Genomic DNA, 17,717 nt, shown 5'->3' with positions numbered 1-17,717 from the left:
GTGCTATCCCCACAGAGCTCTGCAAAGTAATTTAAAGGGAACATTTCAAAAGAAACCCTACGTGTGGGTTTTCTTGGTTATTTTAATTCTGACTAAAGTTATGCAAAATAATAGAAATTAGTATGCAAGAAGGTGGTATAATTAGGCAAAGAGCTCCTGCACTTCCAAGGGTCACTGCAATTGTATGACAGCTCTGCAGTTATCAAAACCAGGCCTAACTGGCAGAGCATTTTCCCCATAGTGCAAGGACCAAAGCGACACCTATTAGACACAGAAAAACCTGTTGCAAAGATTATGATTAAAGTTCAGAGTCCACCATGTGGGACCTCCACTCGCCAACTACAGCCAAAGCTTGCCACAGATGCTGACTCTGTAGTCAGATATTGGCTTCTAAAGTCAAAGCAGGTGAAAATGACAGCAAACAGTACGAGAAAGTGTCAGAATATTTTAATATCCTCGTTATTATTTCTGGAGTGCCTGTGCACCAGTCAAAGCTTACTTGCATCAGTAACACTGAAGTGCTATTCAATATGCACTCAGGAAATCCACACCTGATGCAGCAACTCAACACTAACCAAGAGCTTGGAGAATACACTTTCAGGGGAAAAAAAGGAAAAGGATTTTGTGATGATCTTTGACGAACATATTTTCTTAACACAGGCATACAACCCATTTTTCAATAACTGATAGAGATGCTGAATAAGGCAAAAAATGTTAGTAAAAATTAAGCAATAACTTTTTCCAATCAGAAATTTTATTCTACACTCAGAAGTTTTCCCTCTTGGCTTCACTGGTACCTTCTTATAAACTTGCACTTCAAGACTTGAAGTTATTGCATATGCTATTGGCACTATCTGTATGACTCCAAAGAAAATAAAAAAGACATATTTCAAGGAAAGATGCTGAGCAAGAATGAGAACTGCAGATGGGGAAGATGACGGTTCACAAATGAACACAGGAGTAGCATGGAAACCAAAGTGCTGACAAAGAAAAAATCTCAGAACTAAAGGAACTAAAGAAATAAAAGAGAAGGAGGAGATACAGGGAGGAACAGAGACTAGGGAATTAGAGAATTGTAATGGGTCAGTGAGCCAAGCTTACAAGACTAGGAAGTGAAAGTACTAGAAGTTTCCAGGGAACATTTCAAAGAAAGATAGGATAAAAAAATATATTAAAAAATTGAACATTTCATTAAATATATTGTAGAGTCTTCATCCCTGATGCCATCCCCAGTGCCTCCCCCGCTTGCACCTTCCAAAAGAAAATAGTTTTGTGTAGGCAGCAGACCATTTTCAGAAATAATGCATTTGTTAACCTGTGAGAACTGACCTAGACTTCAGTCTTGGGAGAGGTGGAAGAGGGAAAATATGTCATGCACTGCGGGAGGTTTCCCTGCTATTTATTTGAAATATCAACATCAACTTTTACACACACACAAACAGTGGAACAAATTTATGCAAATAAGGGTTAGAGAATAACATTTCACATTACTGTTGGGGTTATATTTAATGAGTGCTGGCAATGCTTTTAGCAAAAAGAAAAAAACTTACTATGTGCAAAAGAAACCCCAAATAACTAAGGAAATGTGCAGAAGAGATTTTGAAAGACTCACCCTAAAGCCTCAGGGTAGTTCAATACAATGTTCTGGCACCCCAAATTGAACATGGAAGCTGAGTCAAGCTGCTCATGTTTCCTTATCCTTCAATCAAAACAGAGCTTCCTCTGGCTACAAGTATTGAGCCGTACACTGTAAATATTTCTGTAGTTTTCTCAGTCTGATGGCTAAGAAAGTCGGAGCAGCAGCAGGCTTCCCCTGGGCAAGAATGACCTAGACAACAGGACAGTTCTGTAACCTGGCCTTTGAAAGGCCTCCTGTGAAAAGGAGGTGAAATCTTGCCATGCAAAATCTTGAGTGGGTATGATTTGCCAGGTGCATTTAATGAGATTTTTATTTGGTCTTGCAATAATCTGCTCAAATTAATACAAGAACAAGATGAATATTTTATGAACACATGGCCCCAAGTCTTTGAACATGTTTTTTTATGCTTATGCAGAAATACTGGTACTAATCACAGATTAATTAATTTTATCAGAAGTAAGGGAGCACATTATATTCACTATTTACAACCAAAGGGCAAGAGGAGCAACAGCTAGAACAATGCAGGATAGAAACAAGGCAGGAATGAGTGTCTTTGGAAGGAAAGCTGTCCAATGTTATAAAGATATTAAATTTGCCCATTACTATAACATTAAGTAACTCACCCAGAGTTTTAAAGAGCTGCAAGAATTGTATGAGCATTGTGCAACACCAAGAACTGTGAGATCTGTTCTAAAGTCCAGGTTAGCAATATGAAAGGGGAATATCTCCCATCAGTGCTCTTTCCATCCTCCCAATTTACTGTCCTAGGACCTTCCACAAACTTGTAACAAGACAAACATGAAGAAATCATTCTGTGTTTAGCCAGAACAGTGGCATAACCTGCTGAAAATTCAATACATTATGGGTATTAATGTAAAATAAGCCTTCTGGCAGTCTAAAAAATTTTCTGTAGATCCCAAAAATAATCTAAAATAATCTAATTTGTACATCTGCATGGTCAGCTGAAAATGGTTGTTCTCTATGCAGCCCAAATTGACAGCACACAGTATGGCTTTCTTGATATTCCCTTCAGAGTATTTTACAAATAGTTCAAGAAAACCAAATGGTGGGTAAACAAGTTTTACAGGAATTTCTTTCTTGGTAGAAAATAGAATAAACCAGTATCATTTACTAGACACTTAAAAAGATAAATGAAATTACCTTAACCTCCACAGAACTGAAAATAGCATTATTTTCTTTCCATAGATTTTGAACATAGTAGCTAGCATTCAGAATTACAAAAAAAGGTATCACTTCCTAGTCCCTGAGAATTATTCTGTATGAGTAGTTTCACTTTAAATGTATTTTTTTCTCTTTCCTTCTGCCTAAAAATAAGCAAAGGACTGAGGCAAAACAGAATTAACAAGAAAAAGTGTGACTTTCCGATTTTTAGTATTGTTGAAGTTTTAGAAGCATGCTTTATGGGTGATAAAAATCATGTTTTATAGAAAAGAAAGGAGAGGATAAGCCAAATGGGACTGTAATGTGGAGAGAGAATAAAAACAATACAGTGAGATAAAAGGAAATGAGCAAAGAAGCAACAGCAGGGGAAAATAATGAGCCAGAACAAAAGCCCCACCACTAACAGAGTTTGCAAATATTTCCAACAGCAAGAGAAATTTGCAGACATGGAAACAAGAGAAAGGAAAACAGAAAAACCCGGTGTTTAGGAATGGAATCAACCAATTAATTTCTTCCCTTCCTCCTTAAGGGATGCAACGCCCAGCTTCTGTAGTGAAAAAAAGAGGTCCCTTGGCCTGGGGCATCAATGGAAGTCGATGGATGAATGCACAGTAGTCATCACCAACACCACCAGTCTCAGTGAATCCAGGTATTTTGGAACAGGAATTACATTGTTCCACTAGTTTCTGAATTTGTTGTGCAGCTGAACTCACACCTCCAATCAACCACTTTATAATATTCATCTCTCTCATGTTAACAGATCTGTAACTCCATGGAAGCTTTTTCCTAACATAAAAAACAATTTTAAGATTATTAATGTTTGTGCCATTCAGGTCAGCTCAGGGGTTATGCTTTGCTGTTGTTTGCTTTCCCATGAGTTTATGTGGCATTGTGTTGGCAGCAGGTGGGCTGCAGGGTGGCCTCTGTGGGAAAAGATCAGGGGCTGCCCAGTCCCAAAAAAATGCTGCCAGGCAGCTTCATAATGGACCCACACACAGGCCACAGTGAGCATCACTGTGGTGCTGGTGGCATCTCTGTGAGAACATATTAAAGAGCAAGAAAAAACACCAGGATGCAGGGAAGTGAAGGAAAAAAAAAAAGGATGAGAAGGTGCTCCAGGCACTGAAGAAGATATCCACACTGTGGCATCTGGAGAGAACTGGACTGGAGCAGATGGATATGCCCTGAAGGAACTGCAGCCCATTGAGAGCCCACACTGGGGCATCTCTTGAAGCACAGGAAGACACTCAGGTCAAGATACCAATTAAACCCAGGAAAGCACAAATGACACAACCTCTTAGCCCTGCCTCGAGTTCACTGAAATGCTCTCATCATTCCCAAAGAGTCTGATAAGTAACATTACCTGTGGCTTCAGCTCATTTTATATTTAGATTTGCAATTCAGCAAGCTTCTCATGAAAAAAAAAATGGGCTTACTTCTGTTCAGTTGTAAGAATGATTAAAAATTCCTGGATGTATTTTGCTATACATAAATGTGTGTGTAAATATATACAGATATATATAAATCAGTGTCAGGGGAAACTCCCACAAGTGTCTTCTTCAAAGAAACTTGTGACAGTGGGAGTATGAGCAGAAAGGCCAACTGTTCATAATTAGTCTCAGAATTTTTGTTCATGTTCTGCAATTACTTGAGTGTTTTTCAGGCTACCTGGATGCTTGAAAAACATACAGGATCTCAAAAGCTGACTTCATTGAAGCCTGATAGAACCACTGAACCAGTCCATTTGCAAATTTTACCTCTAACCAGTGAAACTTTTCCTTTTTCATGTTGTCTTTGTTTCTGTAATACCTGAAATGTGGCAATTTCTTAAGGGTTCTCTTGGCAGAATTTATTCATAACAGGGCTCCTGTAGTAGATTTGTCTTGCATTAATCTTTTCTCCTGAATCGTTTCGCAGACTGGAAAATGAAATAATAGACGTACACACATACACAAAGTTATATTCACGCAGATGCTTTTTAATACTTGCACACTGGGAAGCTCAGGTATTTGATGTGTGCACTTAAAACTGTTTCATATGTTTGAGATATGAAGATTCTAGTGCCTCCATCACCTGTTTCTCTTATGCAGTTGTGCTTTCCTCACTCTTTGCTTAAAATGTAATACGTCAGTGCAGGTGTTGGCATTTCTCTCCAAATATTCGACAATATGCATGCACCATTACACAATACAGATCAAGCCCCTCTATTTTAGTATCAAATACAAAGCTACCACTTAATTTCACCATGAAACTTATCATTAACAGCATCACCAAGCTCTTCCTTGGTGTTTTTAGATGAATTAAATTCTCCGTGAAAGTAATGAAGCTGGTACTGAATACAAAGTTGTAATATGGTATCTAATTCATGCACTTTCAAATCCAGCATGATTTAATACATGCACACACAAAAATATATCTTTGCAAGGTTTTTTCTGGAATGCATTTGCTAGCAGCCAAACAGAACTTTTTTTTTTTCCTTTTATTCCTGGTATCCAGTAGATTCTGCTTTCAATTTAATGCCTTTTTGTACAATACAAAAAAAAATGTTACTATTTCCCAAATCTCATTTATAATCCTTTCCCTTCATGCTTCTTCTTGCTGTTTTATCATTAATGTTAATATTCTGTTGACTCTTAAGAAGTAGAAGCCTCTATTACTAAAAATGAATAAATGAATACTAAGAGAGGACTGTTTTGAAATGAAGGCCGAGTATGGATATAGCTCTCACTGCACCTCTATTGAGGAAGAAATAGTAATAGGTCAGGGATATAAATGGCACTTTCTGTTTCATTAGTAAAACATATTATTATATACTGGTTTTATCCTCCTAAGTTTTAACACTTACCTAAAAGTCTAAAGCATATCAAGCAGTTTAAACTAGTGAAGCGACCAAACAGTGTGAATATACCTTAAAACCACTGGTTAAAACTGGGTAAACTCAGTTTCAGAAGATAAGCCACTGATCTCCTATCTACTAAACAACGAAATTTCTAGCCCTTTCACCATGCAACATAGTACCTATGCCCCCAAAAAGTCTTAATGATCACATTACAAATTATTTTAAATGCCTTTTATAAACACAATAACCTACAGGAATTCTTTATTGCCCCAAATGCATATTGAGTTACAGCAGAATAACTCCTATGCCAGTACTCACACTGTTCTGTGTGTTTTCATATTGAAATTGCTTCAGAAGATTAATTTTTAAAAATCCCAAAAATAAAACGCTGACTGAAAAAATTATCTGCCTTCAATTCAAGCAGGATGTAACATTTCTGCCTCTCTATACTACCCCAGGTTTTTTGAGACTTGTTTGCCTTTTTGACTGCTCATAACTGTTAAAATCACTCATTCCTTCTCAGCCTTTCAACATTTACCAGAGAACATTTCCTCTAGCTGTAACATTTTTGCACCATTGTTACTTTCAAGTCCATTCACTCAACTTCTACTTTTCCCCCTCCCGTGCTGTACAAAACAGTCTTGCAGTTGCACATTTGGAAGTCCCTGGAGAAAAGTGCAGAAAGCAAACTCAGGTTAGCTGGCACCACTTGAAAAGCATCAAATGGAGACAAACACTGTGTGCTAGTTAAAATAACAAACCTCTGCACCTGTTAAATGCCAATGCTCAGAATGAGAACAAAGTATTTTGCCAATACAGTTTTACAGTTGTAACTCTGTTAACGCGGTGTTACCATCGCTTGGAACAAGACACAGCCTTTGGATCAAGCTAATGACATGGACACCAAGATCTGGTTTTGCCTGGCTTACTTGGGTATTTACAGAATACTTTATTTCTGGATATTTACAGGATAATTTACTTAAGCTCTAAAGGGCAGTTATCAAATGACCAGGTTACTATTACCCTTTTTGCACTAGCTGTTCAGCTTTTTATAGCTGTAGGTGTAACACCTTTTACAGGATTTACTTGGCAATGGTTTGGTGGTGGGGAGGACGGCAGGGTGGCTTTGTCAGCTGGAAGTTTGTATCTTACAAATAACAGGAACAAGCACTTACTCTGTGAATGATCTTCCAGTAACAAGCAGTCCAACTAATTACAGGCATTGGATGACACCAGAGGCTCCACGGCTATGAAGTTACTCACCATCAAAGGAAAGAAATCTTTGGAGAGTGGTAAAACCAGTCGTAAGGGTAACAGAGATGTCACATAAACTTGAAATCAATGTAAGAGCAAGGTGTACAGCATGTTAACAAACATACAAGAGAGATCCCAACGGGATTCCAGAATGAGGAGAAAGAAATGAATGTTACCATCAGACTCCAACAAGCAGTTGTGATAGCAGATTTACTGCAACGCTCCCACAACTGACCAGAAGTCACTGCCCTTCAGATCACAAGAGGTTGTGCAAGAGTGAGCAATAAAATACATCAATGAAAGAGATAGGTACTAGGAACATTATATGTATTTAATTTTTGACTGTTCGAACTAGATGTGCTAGTATCACTCTCTGTCGCTGTTGTACTGAGGACGGTGAGAAGAACGACACAGAATTCAAGTCCAGGATAAAATGGGATTATTTAATTAATTACAAACTCGTTTATGTAACTTGGCTCGCAATAGAGGAATGATAGGATTGACCCATCGGTCAACCACCCACCAAAGTGACTGGCTGAAAGTACTAGTTCCCATTCTCAAAATATTATTCTCAGTGAACCAAAACAATATCCACTGCATTCCACAACAACCTGCACCTGCAAAATAGTTTACAAAATAGCAAACCGTTTCTCAGCTAGTTTGTGTGAGAACAGAGACTTTCACAGGAGGCTGTAAAACGCTGGAAAAATTTTTCTGCTAGCTTTTTTAGCATCTACAACTCTCTACTGCAATAATAATTTTTAAAAAATCTTTGATCAGACTGTTAAGACTTTAATTAAACTAGCATTAAGTTCTTGCCTATGCATACAAAGTACTGATTGTGTATCCTTGAAGTCTGAATAGTACTTGTCAATCATGATTTTTTCTAGATCATTCAAATGCTATGTGAGCAAAATACCAAACCTGAGTAATTTTTATTACTATATTCCTGTATTTTGTATAGTTATAAAGTTTGTATAGCTGTAAAGTTACAGAAAAATGAAAATAAACCAAAGAAATGACAAAAAAACAGGTATTGGTAATTATGGGTAATTTCATGGGAAAGCTAAAAACCCAACTCTTACATTCTACCCCAAAAGCTAAAGTGCTGAGTTCAGATTTGCATTGAAATGACAGCTGCTTGCAACACCTCTATGAAGCAACAGATGCAGAAATAAACTAGCTCTTTGAGTATTTTCAAGTATTCTTTCACAGACTTAGGAAGAAAGGGCAAAAAGCTTCTTTATTTAAAAAGTGAAACTAATTTTCTTCTCATTGGAATCCTGAATATATTTATTTTCTTCTACTCTTTTCCTTTCACTAACTTACACAATTTTTCATAAACCTCTCCATTATCCATATTTATTTCTTTAAGTGAAATACAGATCTCTGTGCCAAAGTCACAATGAAAAATGTTCTCTCTATCCTCTTCCAAAGAGCAGTATCTGACAAAGACTGAAAATATTACCATAATAAAGACAGTGATGAAAAAAGGAAGTGTGACAGACAGCAGCAAGAGGTAGGCATTTCTATGCTTATCAATGATTACAAAAAGGACTTTTGTCCAAGAAAAGAAGGAAGAGTGGTAACAAGTGAAGTTCAACAAGGAAGGTCAAGTTCAAAAGGATAATATGCACATGCTTGCTTCTGTTGTTTGAATTATGCATTTGCTACTTAATTGCTTTTACAAGGTATTTCCAACATGTACAGTAAGAACTATGCAATTATTGACAAAGAAATTCCAGGCAGCCTGACCAAAAGGACAAAAGAGATACTGAAGGATGACTGTTAGGAGCAAAGAAAAGACAATGTAAGAATGAGAAACAGTAACATCATGTTAAGTGGTACAGTATCAGCCAACATAATGCAATATTTCCCATGAAGAAGATTCATTCACTTTAAAGGCTGGCATGAATATTTAGCTGAATACTTTTATTTTCAGTTCTGCTTCATTTAAGAATAACTGGTAAAATGTTATTTTTGAATGAATGCAATACGTCCTCTGTTTGAAATTAAAGCTACAGGTGCTAAAATGTTGCTCCAGTTGAGTAACTGTTCGTATTATGTACTGTGAGGCTTAACTGAAATGGCATAATAAAAAGATTCAAGCACTGTTTCTTGTTAGTAAGAAAATATATTAGGGGAAAAGGTTAATGAATACTGCTGGCACAAGCAGCTTCTTATCTTACCTGGTAAGGGTGGGTGCAGAGCACATCCTGGTGAATGAAGTCATTCCTAAGTAAGGTTACACTGAAGCAACCCACAGTGGTTTCTTGCTTAGTAAAGCCCTAAACTCGGAATTACCCTTCCCCACCTACCCACCCCTCTGAACAACTAGGATCCACTCAAGTAGCAGAGTCATGCCCAGCAAACACAATGTTTACTTTGCTCACATTGATGCTCTCTTAGTAATGTCTCTTAGAAGCTGCAGGAAAATTAGATAGAAAGTACAGTAAAGCAATGATTCCAATGGATTAAAAAATCAGAGTGTATGTCTTTAGGATCAGCTCTTCTATTTCCTGGGATAAAGCCAGGTAAATTCTGGCCTTCTAAAAGAGCAGCAAGTACCCCACAGGAACGTTTCCTGAATCCCACAGAAGAATTATGTACATCATTATGAACATTTGTCAGATAGACCACATATTGAAAGGTCCCGACCTTGTATTCACAGTCAGCACAATAGTATTATTACTGGAGAAGGAAAAATACATGTTTTGAAAAATAATGGCTTCCTCAGGTTTCCAGATCTTGAAGATATATTTTTTCAATCTCAAGAGACAAGCATGACTGAAGGATTTTCTTACTTGCAGTGAATCACCAAGGGATGACTAAGTGCACAAAATGATAAGAATAATTTTTTATTTCAGATAGTAACTTTGTCATAGCTTACTAATAATTTATTCATAGATACACTTAATAATGAAGATACTGCCAAAAAAGTGATGTTTGACTGTTCATAATACAAATATTATATTAAGTAGTAGAGTTTTGCCAGCAATGATAACTTGCAGCTCATTTCATATACAGCAGTATTTAATTATATCCGTAAGTGCAGAGTGTCCAGATGTTGCTTTTTAATTTAATAATGATGGAACCAATGAGATGCTGACAGGTTTGTAAACTAAGCCTTCAGAACAGGGAGAGTTCCACAGGGCCTTTAAAAACAAACAAAACAAACAAACAAAAAAAAAAAAAAAAAGAAAAGAGAAATGAAATTAAATGAAATCTTAATGATGCATGGTTTGATGGCAACACAGAGTAAATGAAAAATGACTGTTTCTGCTGTATGCAGTCATGCAGGCAGCACGTAATAATAAAGCTTCTTTCACACTTATGATCAACACAGCAATGAATCAAGTGGCAATGCAGAGAAAACCAGGAATATGACTGGTCAGCTTGCGCATGTCACCATTCTAGTCAGAAAACCCTTATGTACAACAGATGCCGTATTTTCACGGGAAAAAGGTCACCAGACTGAGCCAGTCTAAGCTAACAGAGGAAATCTACATGCAACATGCACACAACATTAAAATATCTCCACATTACAATAAAACTGTGTAAGTAGATCATTCTGTAATAAAAAGCAGTCACCCTAAATGTACTGATGTAGCAAAACCCATACACATTGCTTATAATGCAGTGGCTATCCATGCCTCATTTCTCAATTTTGTTTGTTGATCTTTTCTTCAAGGTGAAATTATTTTTTTCTCCTTTTTAAGAAAATATAATCAAGGCCTATTGCAAAATGCTGCTATTTTTTATAATTTTTGATTGTTGTTGAGCATATTTTACTAAATTCCCAGTTCTTTCTTTTGAACAATATCCAAAAGGTTTAGTGCAGCTATTTTCTGCCGTTACAAATAAGACACTGCTGGTATTCAACATAATGCATGAACAGAGTCAGCAAGGTATAATCTAGTGGATGACTTTTTTATTTCAAATAAACCTTTTCAAATATCCTGTCAGTGTCCTACTTCTTTCTATCCTTAATGTAGCAGGTCAGAGTGGATATAGTAAAAACATGCTATTAATTCTAGGGATAGCTGCTAACTTAGTTCCTGCTGAGAATAGTCATGAACTGCTTGGCAGCATCTTTGCAACAGAAATAATGCAACTCAAACACACTGAAAATACACTGCTGCAAATAAATTTTGGTAAGTCATACTCATAAGTACAGCACAAAAATTAAACTAAAGTAAGAAATGAGACAAAAAGTCTAGATGGATATACTTAAGTGAAAAAGTCAACTTCTGGAGAACTCTAAGGAAGAGACCGTGATGGAGCTAAAGCAGAAAAAGTGAGAAGAGTTTTGTCTTAACCCAACAAAACTTCTAGGATGAAAAATTAGGAATATCTAAAAAGCTTTCTTTGCTTTTCCCCCTATTCCCCTCCCCCACACCAAGACATCTATGCAAAAATTAGTAAGTTTGGTCAATACTTCAAAGTACCTTGTATTTTATTTCATTTACAAAGCAAGATAGCAGCAGCATAACTGCAGATACAAAGCCAGAAGAAGGTTATGACAGAAAAATGCAGAACAAGTAGAAAGATTCAAAACTTAAAAGGCAAGAAAAACATTGCACTGTTATTGAAGATTATACTACAGGAAAACTGTTTTTTAAAGATTCAGAGACTACTTGTATTATATTAATTTTGGGTCTGAGAAGAAATTCAGTTATAATATTATCATCTTACTTCAAATATTTAAACAGCACAGAGCTTATCTATAAAAGCATCCAGAAGCCAACTTGCATGCCACAAATCAAAACTGAAAATCATTCATACCAATTAATCATCACTACTGAATGCAAATTTTATTGTTCTTTACTCCTAGAGATAGCAAAATTAAATGCAGAATACCCTGTTGATAATCAGCCACAGAATGAAAGTGTCTTTTTTATGTGGCACACCTCAGTTTCTGTTCCAGAACCCATTTACTGCTGAAGTTTGTTTATGTGAAAACCTGTTATCATTTTTCATATAGTACCACAAACACCGAACCCTCAGCACAAGCATTTGTCCTCTGGCGAATTTGGCACCAGTAACTTGAACTGTTTTTCCTTGTCATGAGCAGTTGTAACAATTCATTCCTGTTCATGACTTGGTCATTAAATGTAATTCAAACACCATGTATGTAGGGGTTTGATGGTGAAGCAATGTTTCATAAGGGTTGGTGGAAGGAGATCATTAAAACCAAAAAAGTACCATCCTAGTTTGGCATCATCAAAGTTTGACAATTTGCACACATAGGACACCCTAAAACACACAGATTTCGAAGTCGTATAGTAAAAAATGAAAATTGGACATGAGGAGAGAAAATGAATGCTAAAGGAAGTTGTAGGAAAGGATGTAGCATATCCAGAACAACTTGGATATCCAGGTATTAACAGATACACAGACATACAAATCAAAGCAAATACTGAAATGGTTAATGGCTGGTTTCATTTCTAAAGGTATTTTTTTAAATAGCAATTTTGCATTATATTATGCACAAGTTTGTATTATTTCCCTGTATAAATTAGACAACAAACTCAGAGACAAAACAAATAAATGGAAAAAAATAACCTAGTAGTAAAATACAATAGCAGATGGACATCAGTCTCCACGGCAAGGAAGGGAGGCAGAAGTGGGATGTATTTTTCAGTTTAGGTGGCAAAACACAACTCACTTCATGCTGTAACAAACTACACAATACTTACAGCAGGAACAGATTTAGATTAAAGTGGAAAGTTCAAGAAGTTCAAGTATTTCAGTATTCTGTTCCCCTGCCTTCCTGAAGGAGAGGACACATGGCAACACAGTCCCTTTACAGCACCCATAGTCCGTGCTGGATGCTGGGGAGGAAACGGGGCACAGCAGGGAAGCGGATGGAAACAGTTAAAGCATCCAACTCCATGTCTTCCACTCCCTCCGAATGAAACACAGAAGGCAGTGTCCAGGTTTTGAGAGGTTAAGAGAGGCATGCTGTCCAAGGTAATGCACAGCAATCTACAAAACAAATACCCTAAAATATGTAAGGATTTTAATATTGCATGATTGTACAAGTGATAAAAGTCAGTGCCTTCTTATCTGCCACACTCTGTTATAAAACACAGTGCTGGTGATCACCAAATAAAGGTACTTTTCGTCTGTAGCTGTGCAAACCACACTGCAGCAATTTGAGAGCAGCAGTACACAGGTTTGTTGTCTGAGACATCAGATGCATCATACAAAATGTAAGGACCACTATACTGGAAAGAACGCTCATTAAATGAGGAATGAGTTTAGGACCAGTCCAAAACCTGTTTACATCAGCTTTACTCTCAGTATGAAAGACAAAGAACAAACAGAGTAGCAGTTCTGAGATACGAAACCTGTAATATCAGCAGAAGGCAAACACAGAAAAGACATTGCAGAAATATGTCAGCTCTTAGGAATTTCTACTTTGTGGAGAATAAATCTAAGTACAAACTCTTTTAATCCAAAGGCTGATAAAGATTGACAAAGTGGCGCTGAGTTGTACTTCACCTGGTGACAGAACTAATTGTCCTATGATTGTTTAATTCTGTTTTGAGACACATTTTAATGAAAACTAATCAGTAGTGGCACATGCTGCAGAGTGCTTGTGTGATGCCTGCATGATACTTTGGACTACCTATTTCACTAGCAGCCATTATTAGATTTGTACCCCTTAACATGGTCTTGTAATCAGTCCCAGTGCTAGCTGACTGCATCTATTCCTCTTCCAGTCCATTTTAGCAACTTGATCGACATGAAAGATACTATACCTTGATCTCTCAACAGAAGAAGACTTTGCAAGCACAGGAAGGTGAAGGAGGTTAAACTGGCATTGATTATTGAAAACACATTAATAATTTATTACTAAGCAGCCTCGACATCAATCTGTTGTGCACATGGCTCTTTCTGCAAGACTCCCAAGATGCCTTAAATGACTCTCAGTATACATATTGGAAAACAGAATAAATTTAGGACTATCATAAGATGAAGATTCCTTGACATGCTGCACTAAAAAGCACCTAGCCTTTATGGAAACCCTGAGTACTTTCCAATGTCTTCCCTGGAATACATGCAGTAGTTATTTTATTTTACTTTTAACTTCCTCAAGTAGTAAAATGGTCATGTTAATCCCTTAAGGACACTGTAGCATTTCTCATCATGGAAGACCCTCTTTCGTCCTTATCAAAAACTATTTTAAGCTCTATGTTTTAATTCCATAATTAAGTTTTCTATTAGACCTTTTTAACACAGAAAAGACATAAAGGAGTTTGCTTTCCAGTTCAAACAGCTCTTTGTAAGAAACATTATCTTTACTGCTACAGACCTTATCTTCTACTTGCTTGCGAAAACAGTACTCTAAAGCAATTTCCACTGAAATATCTCTGTGTGCTGTATGGGAAAAAAACCAGAGCTCTATCCAAAGTATTTTCCAATAATTTAAAGGTCTTGCAGGAGATTGCATCATCCAAACTTTACTGATGACCTTGACAGTCAGATTCTGACTGTAATTACATTATAGCCGCTACCATAAAATACACAATAACAACTTCCATTCTGGTAACCACTCAAACACTTACCCAAAACACTCACTCAATACTGTTTAAGATTTGGCAGGGCAGTCCACAAAAACAAGAACATTTCCTCCCTGTGAAACACTCCATTTCCTCCTTCTTCACCTATTCCTTTCTAAATATAGACTCGCCTCCAGCTTTTTTTCATTACTGTACACCCTACAGACAAAAGGATTAATTCCTCATCTAAGTCAAAGTCAGAACTTCCATTTACTTTTAATGACACATCTAAATGAACTCCAAGGCTAGAGAGTGGTCTCTTAACTACTGGAGATGTTGTCCAGAAGTCAAAAAAACCCAAGCAGTGATTTATTTTGAGGGCTAACTTCTCAGCTTTTTCAACTGCAAAACAGGCAGCTTTTAAGATTACACAGTGAAACAAAAGAATATATGAGAATATAAACCAAACTGCTCACAGAGGCACTGTATTAAGCATTTCTGAATTATTACACTTTGTAGTGTATATCAGTATTCATACTACACAAACTCCTGGTAGCACTTTCATCCAACTATTTTTAGCTTTTAAATGTGAATTAAGGAAAAAAATAAAAATGCGATTTTTGTTTGGTTTTTGTTTGTTTATATGTTTGTTTTTTTAATTAAAGCAGCATATTTGTAATGATGAAATGAAGTTAAATTTTCTTCTTACCTCTTAAACCAGATCTTAAGCATTCAATGTATACTATTCTCAGAATGTGTGACTAACAGGGTGAAAATACATCTTGTAGTCTTTGATCTATTTTTCTATTTATTCAAATTTATATTATCACAGTATTCTTGTAGTTGACTGTAGTATTCTTGTACTGACATCCTGAATAAAATGATGTACAGATACTACTTGCCACAGTTACAACTTGCTCCTTAAAATCTCATGCAAAAGCAAAGAATGTAAATGCAATTGCCACTTGGATTCAACAGAAACACAGCTGAACCAATCATTAATAGGTATCCTTCACAGAAAAGCTGCATAATCTGATAAACAGAAGAGCAAAAAGTTTTAACAATATTACAAAAAGTGTTAACACTATTTATTTGCACATTCCTCCTCACTGAGTTCCCCTCAGTGTGAGCGTAGCAGGCTTGTGTTATTTCTGTATATTAGTTCAAATTTCTCTGCAATCAATCCCTTGGAAGAGAATTCTCACAAGTACTCTGTGCCAGATAAATCCAGGTGAAGTGCTATTCCAAAGAAAAACATTCAACATTTCCTTTTTTTCTTGCATTGCAACAACCTGGCTGAGATAATATATTATTGCAACCATGACAAGGTAGGCATTTTACCAGGGAAGTCTGAAAAATATGTTCCGCTAATTGACAAGAATGCTGCTAAAGAAAAGGATTTATTTAACTTATTGTTGTTATTATGACATTTAATACTCAAATCTCACCCAGAAAATTGTACCTGTTTGTGGGAGGAGGTTTTATGTTATTTTTTACTCCCAACCAAACTCCAAGGGAACACAGACTGGAAAAAGGGAAAAAAGATATAATCTGCTAACAGCATGAATCCCTGAAGCATCAGTACCACATATTTGATTTGGGAGAAAACAACCAAATGCATAAGTCACATCTGCTTAAAAGAAACCCAAGCAAGCAACATAACCCAAAAATAAACAAGACAACACAAAAAATTCCACAAACTACATGTTTTCTGTTTCCATTTTCAATGGAAGACTTTTATTTAACATCTAATGTATAGATGTTAAATAAAGTTTTGCTAAGGATAATTAGTCACCGAAGAAATGGATATACTATTGCAACATACAAAGATGTTTTTAAATATTTTTGAATATTATGGATTTTTCAGCAGTAATATATACACACCTCAGAGGTTCAGTAAACTCCACCAGACATGACTTCACAGACACAGCAGAACATAAGGGTTCATGTTTGGTAACCCACAAAAAAGAAGTTAGCGCAGATAAAACTTTTCATATTAAAACGTGAAATTTTGATGTTTCTATCCTCAGAGGACAAAACTTTAATGGTCCACTGACACAAAACTGAAAGGAAGGTTTCAAAGCCTGCTTTAATTCCAGAGTTCTTTCCATAAATTTGAATCAGCATGTTGATCTACACCAATGCACAACTGTGGCATTACTTTTCCGAACAGTTTTTGCTACTAATTATTGTTAGACTTTGCTCAAATCACAGAACAGAACTATGTTAAATGTTCCACACAGGAGCATTCTTAATCAAGGATTATTCAAGAAGCTCACATAAGCACGAGAATCTCTTACACATATTCGAGCAACATCCCACAGACAGAATACTTTCAGTTAGAACAACTGGGGAAACAATATTTCTACAGCTAAAGAATCTTCCTTGACTGTGTTCTTGCATGGGGATACATACTTTCAGTACACATTTTCGGAGAAATTCTGACAGATGCTCATTAGGAAACAGAATTTTAACATCACTTGGCAAAACTGTACTTATTCCATTATCTTTCAAATTTCAAATCTTGTTTGGACAGCAAATGACAATTCTAAACATAATAACCTCATTAAAGTGTCAGTAAGTGTGCAAATAAATACAGAAAAAAAAATTACAATACTCTAACACGTACCGTCCACATTCATTCATGCAAATTCTCAGCTCTTTATAAAACCTAAAATTAACAGGGCATTGGTGTGCTGGCAGGTAGTTGTAATTATCGTCTCATGTTTCTGAAGGTATTTTAGAATCACCAAATCCATGCATGGACAAAACAACAGCGGAGGCAAACCAGCTGACAGAAGTCTGAACACCCACAAAGATGATAGAAAATACTGTTTGATACAGCTACTTACATCATGGCCTACGAGTTCTGTCTGCGTGGATTTATCTGCTTGGGAAGCAAGAGCCCTCTGAAAGCACTGAGCCTTTTCCTGTAGAACAAAATAACATTGCATAGGTGAGTCATGTTTTTCCTTGCTGGGCTTTGCAGCTCCAAATATCCAGATAAATTCAAAACTCAAACCTTTGCCTCTCTAAAGACCAAGAAGGGACCAAACAATTTATTTTAAAAATATTTTTAGGATCAGCCAAAGTACTTCTAGGTGACTTTTTAAGAGAGAACATAAATGAACATCTTTGCCTACCATTCTGTGTGTTACTGCCTCTTATTGAAATAAACAGCATGAAAGTACATTTGCAGGTGACACAGATAAGAGCATGAAAAACTTTTATACCCTGGGTTCATCCTAATTAGCAAAAAGGCAGGAAAACAGGAAAACTGTTGGCTGTTTTAACA

The 17,717-nt window shown here is 36.4% G+C and overlaps 1 protein-coding gene across 1 annotated transcript in view; it reads right to left on the bottom strand.

The window, feature by feature from the left end:
* CCSER1 (coiled-coil serine rich protein 1) overlaps positions 1-17,717 on the bottom strand; it is a gene marked incomplete at both ends in the record, with an annotated part of 543,822 nt that overhangs the window by 216,921 nt on the left and 309,184 nt on the right. Inside the window, one exon of the mRNA XM_082281877.1 lies at positions 17,275-17,352. Coding sequence (XP_082138003.1) covers positions 17,275-17,352 — 78 coding nt within the window. The remainder of the gene's footprint in view (positions 1-17,274; positions 17,353-17,717) is intronic.

The sequence above is a fragment of the Coloeus monedula genome (genome assembly GCF_965178545.1).
Source record: "Coloeus monedula genome assembly, chromosome: 5".
NCBI classification, from domain to species: Eukaryota; Metazoa; Chordata; class Aves; order Passeriformes; family Corvidae; genus Coloeus; species Coloeus monedula.
Note: the sequence above shows the minus strand (reverse complement) of the source record. Positions and strands in the feature narration are given on the sequence as shown.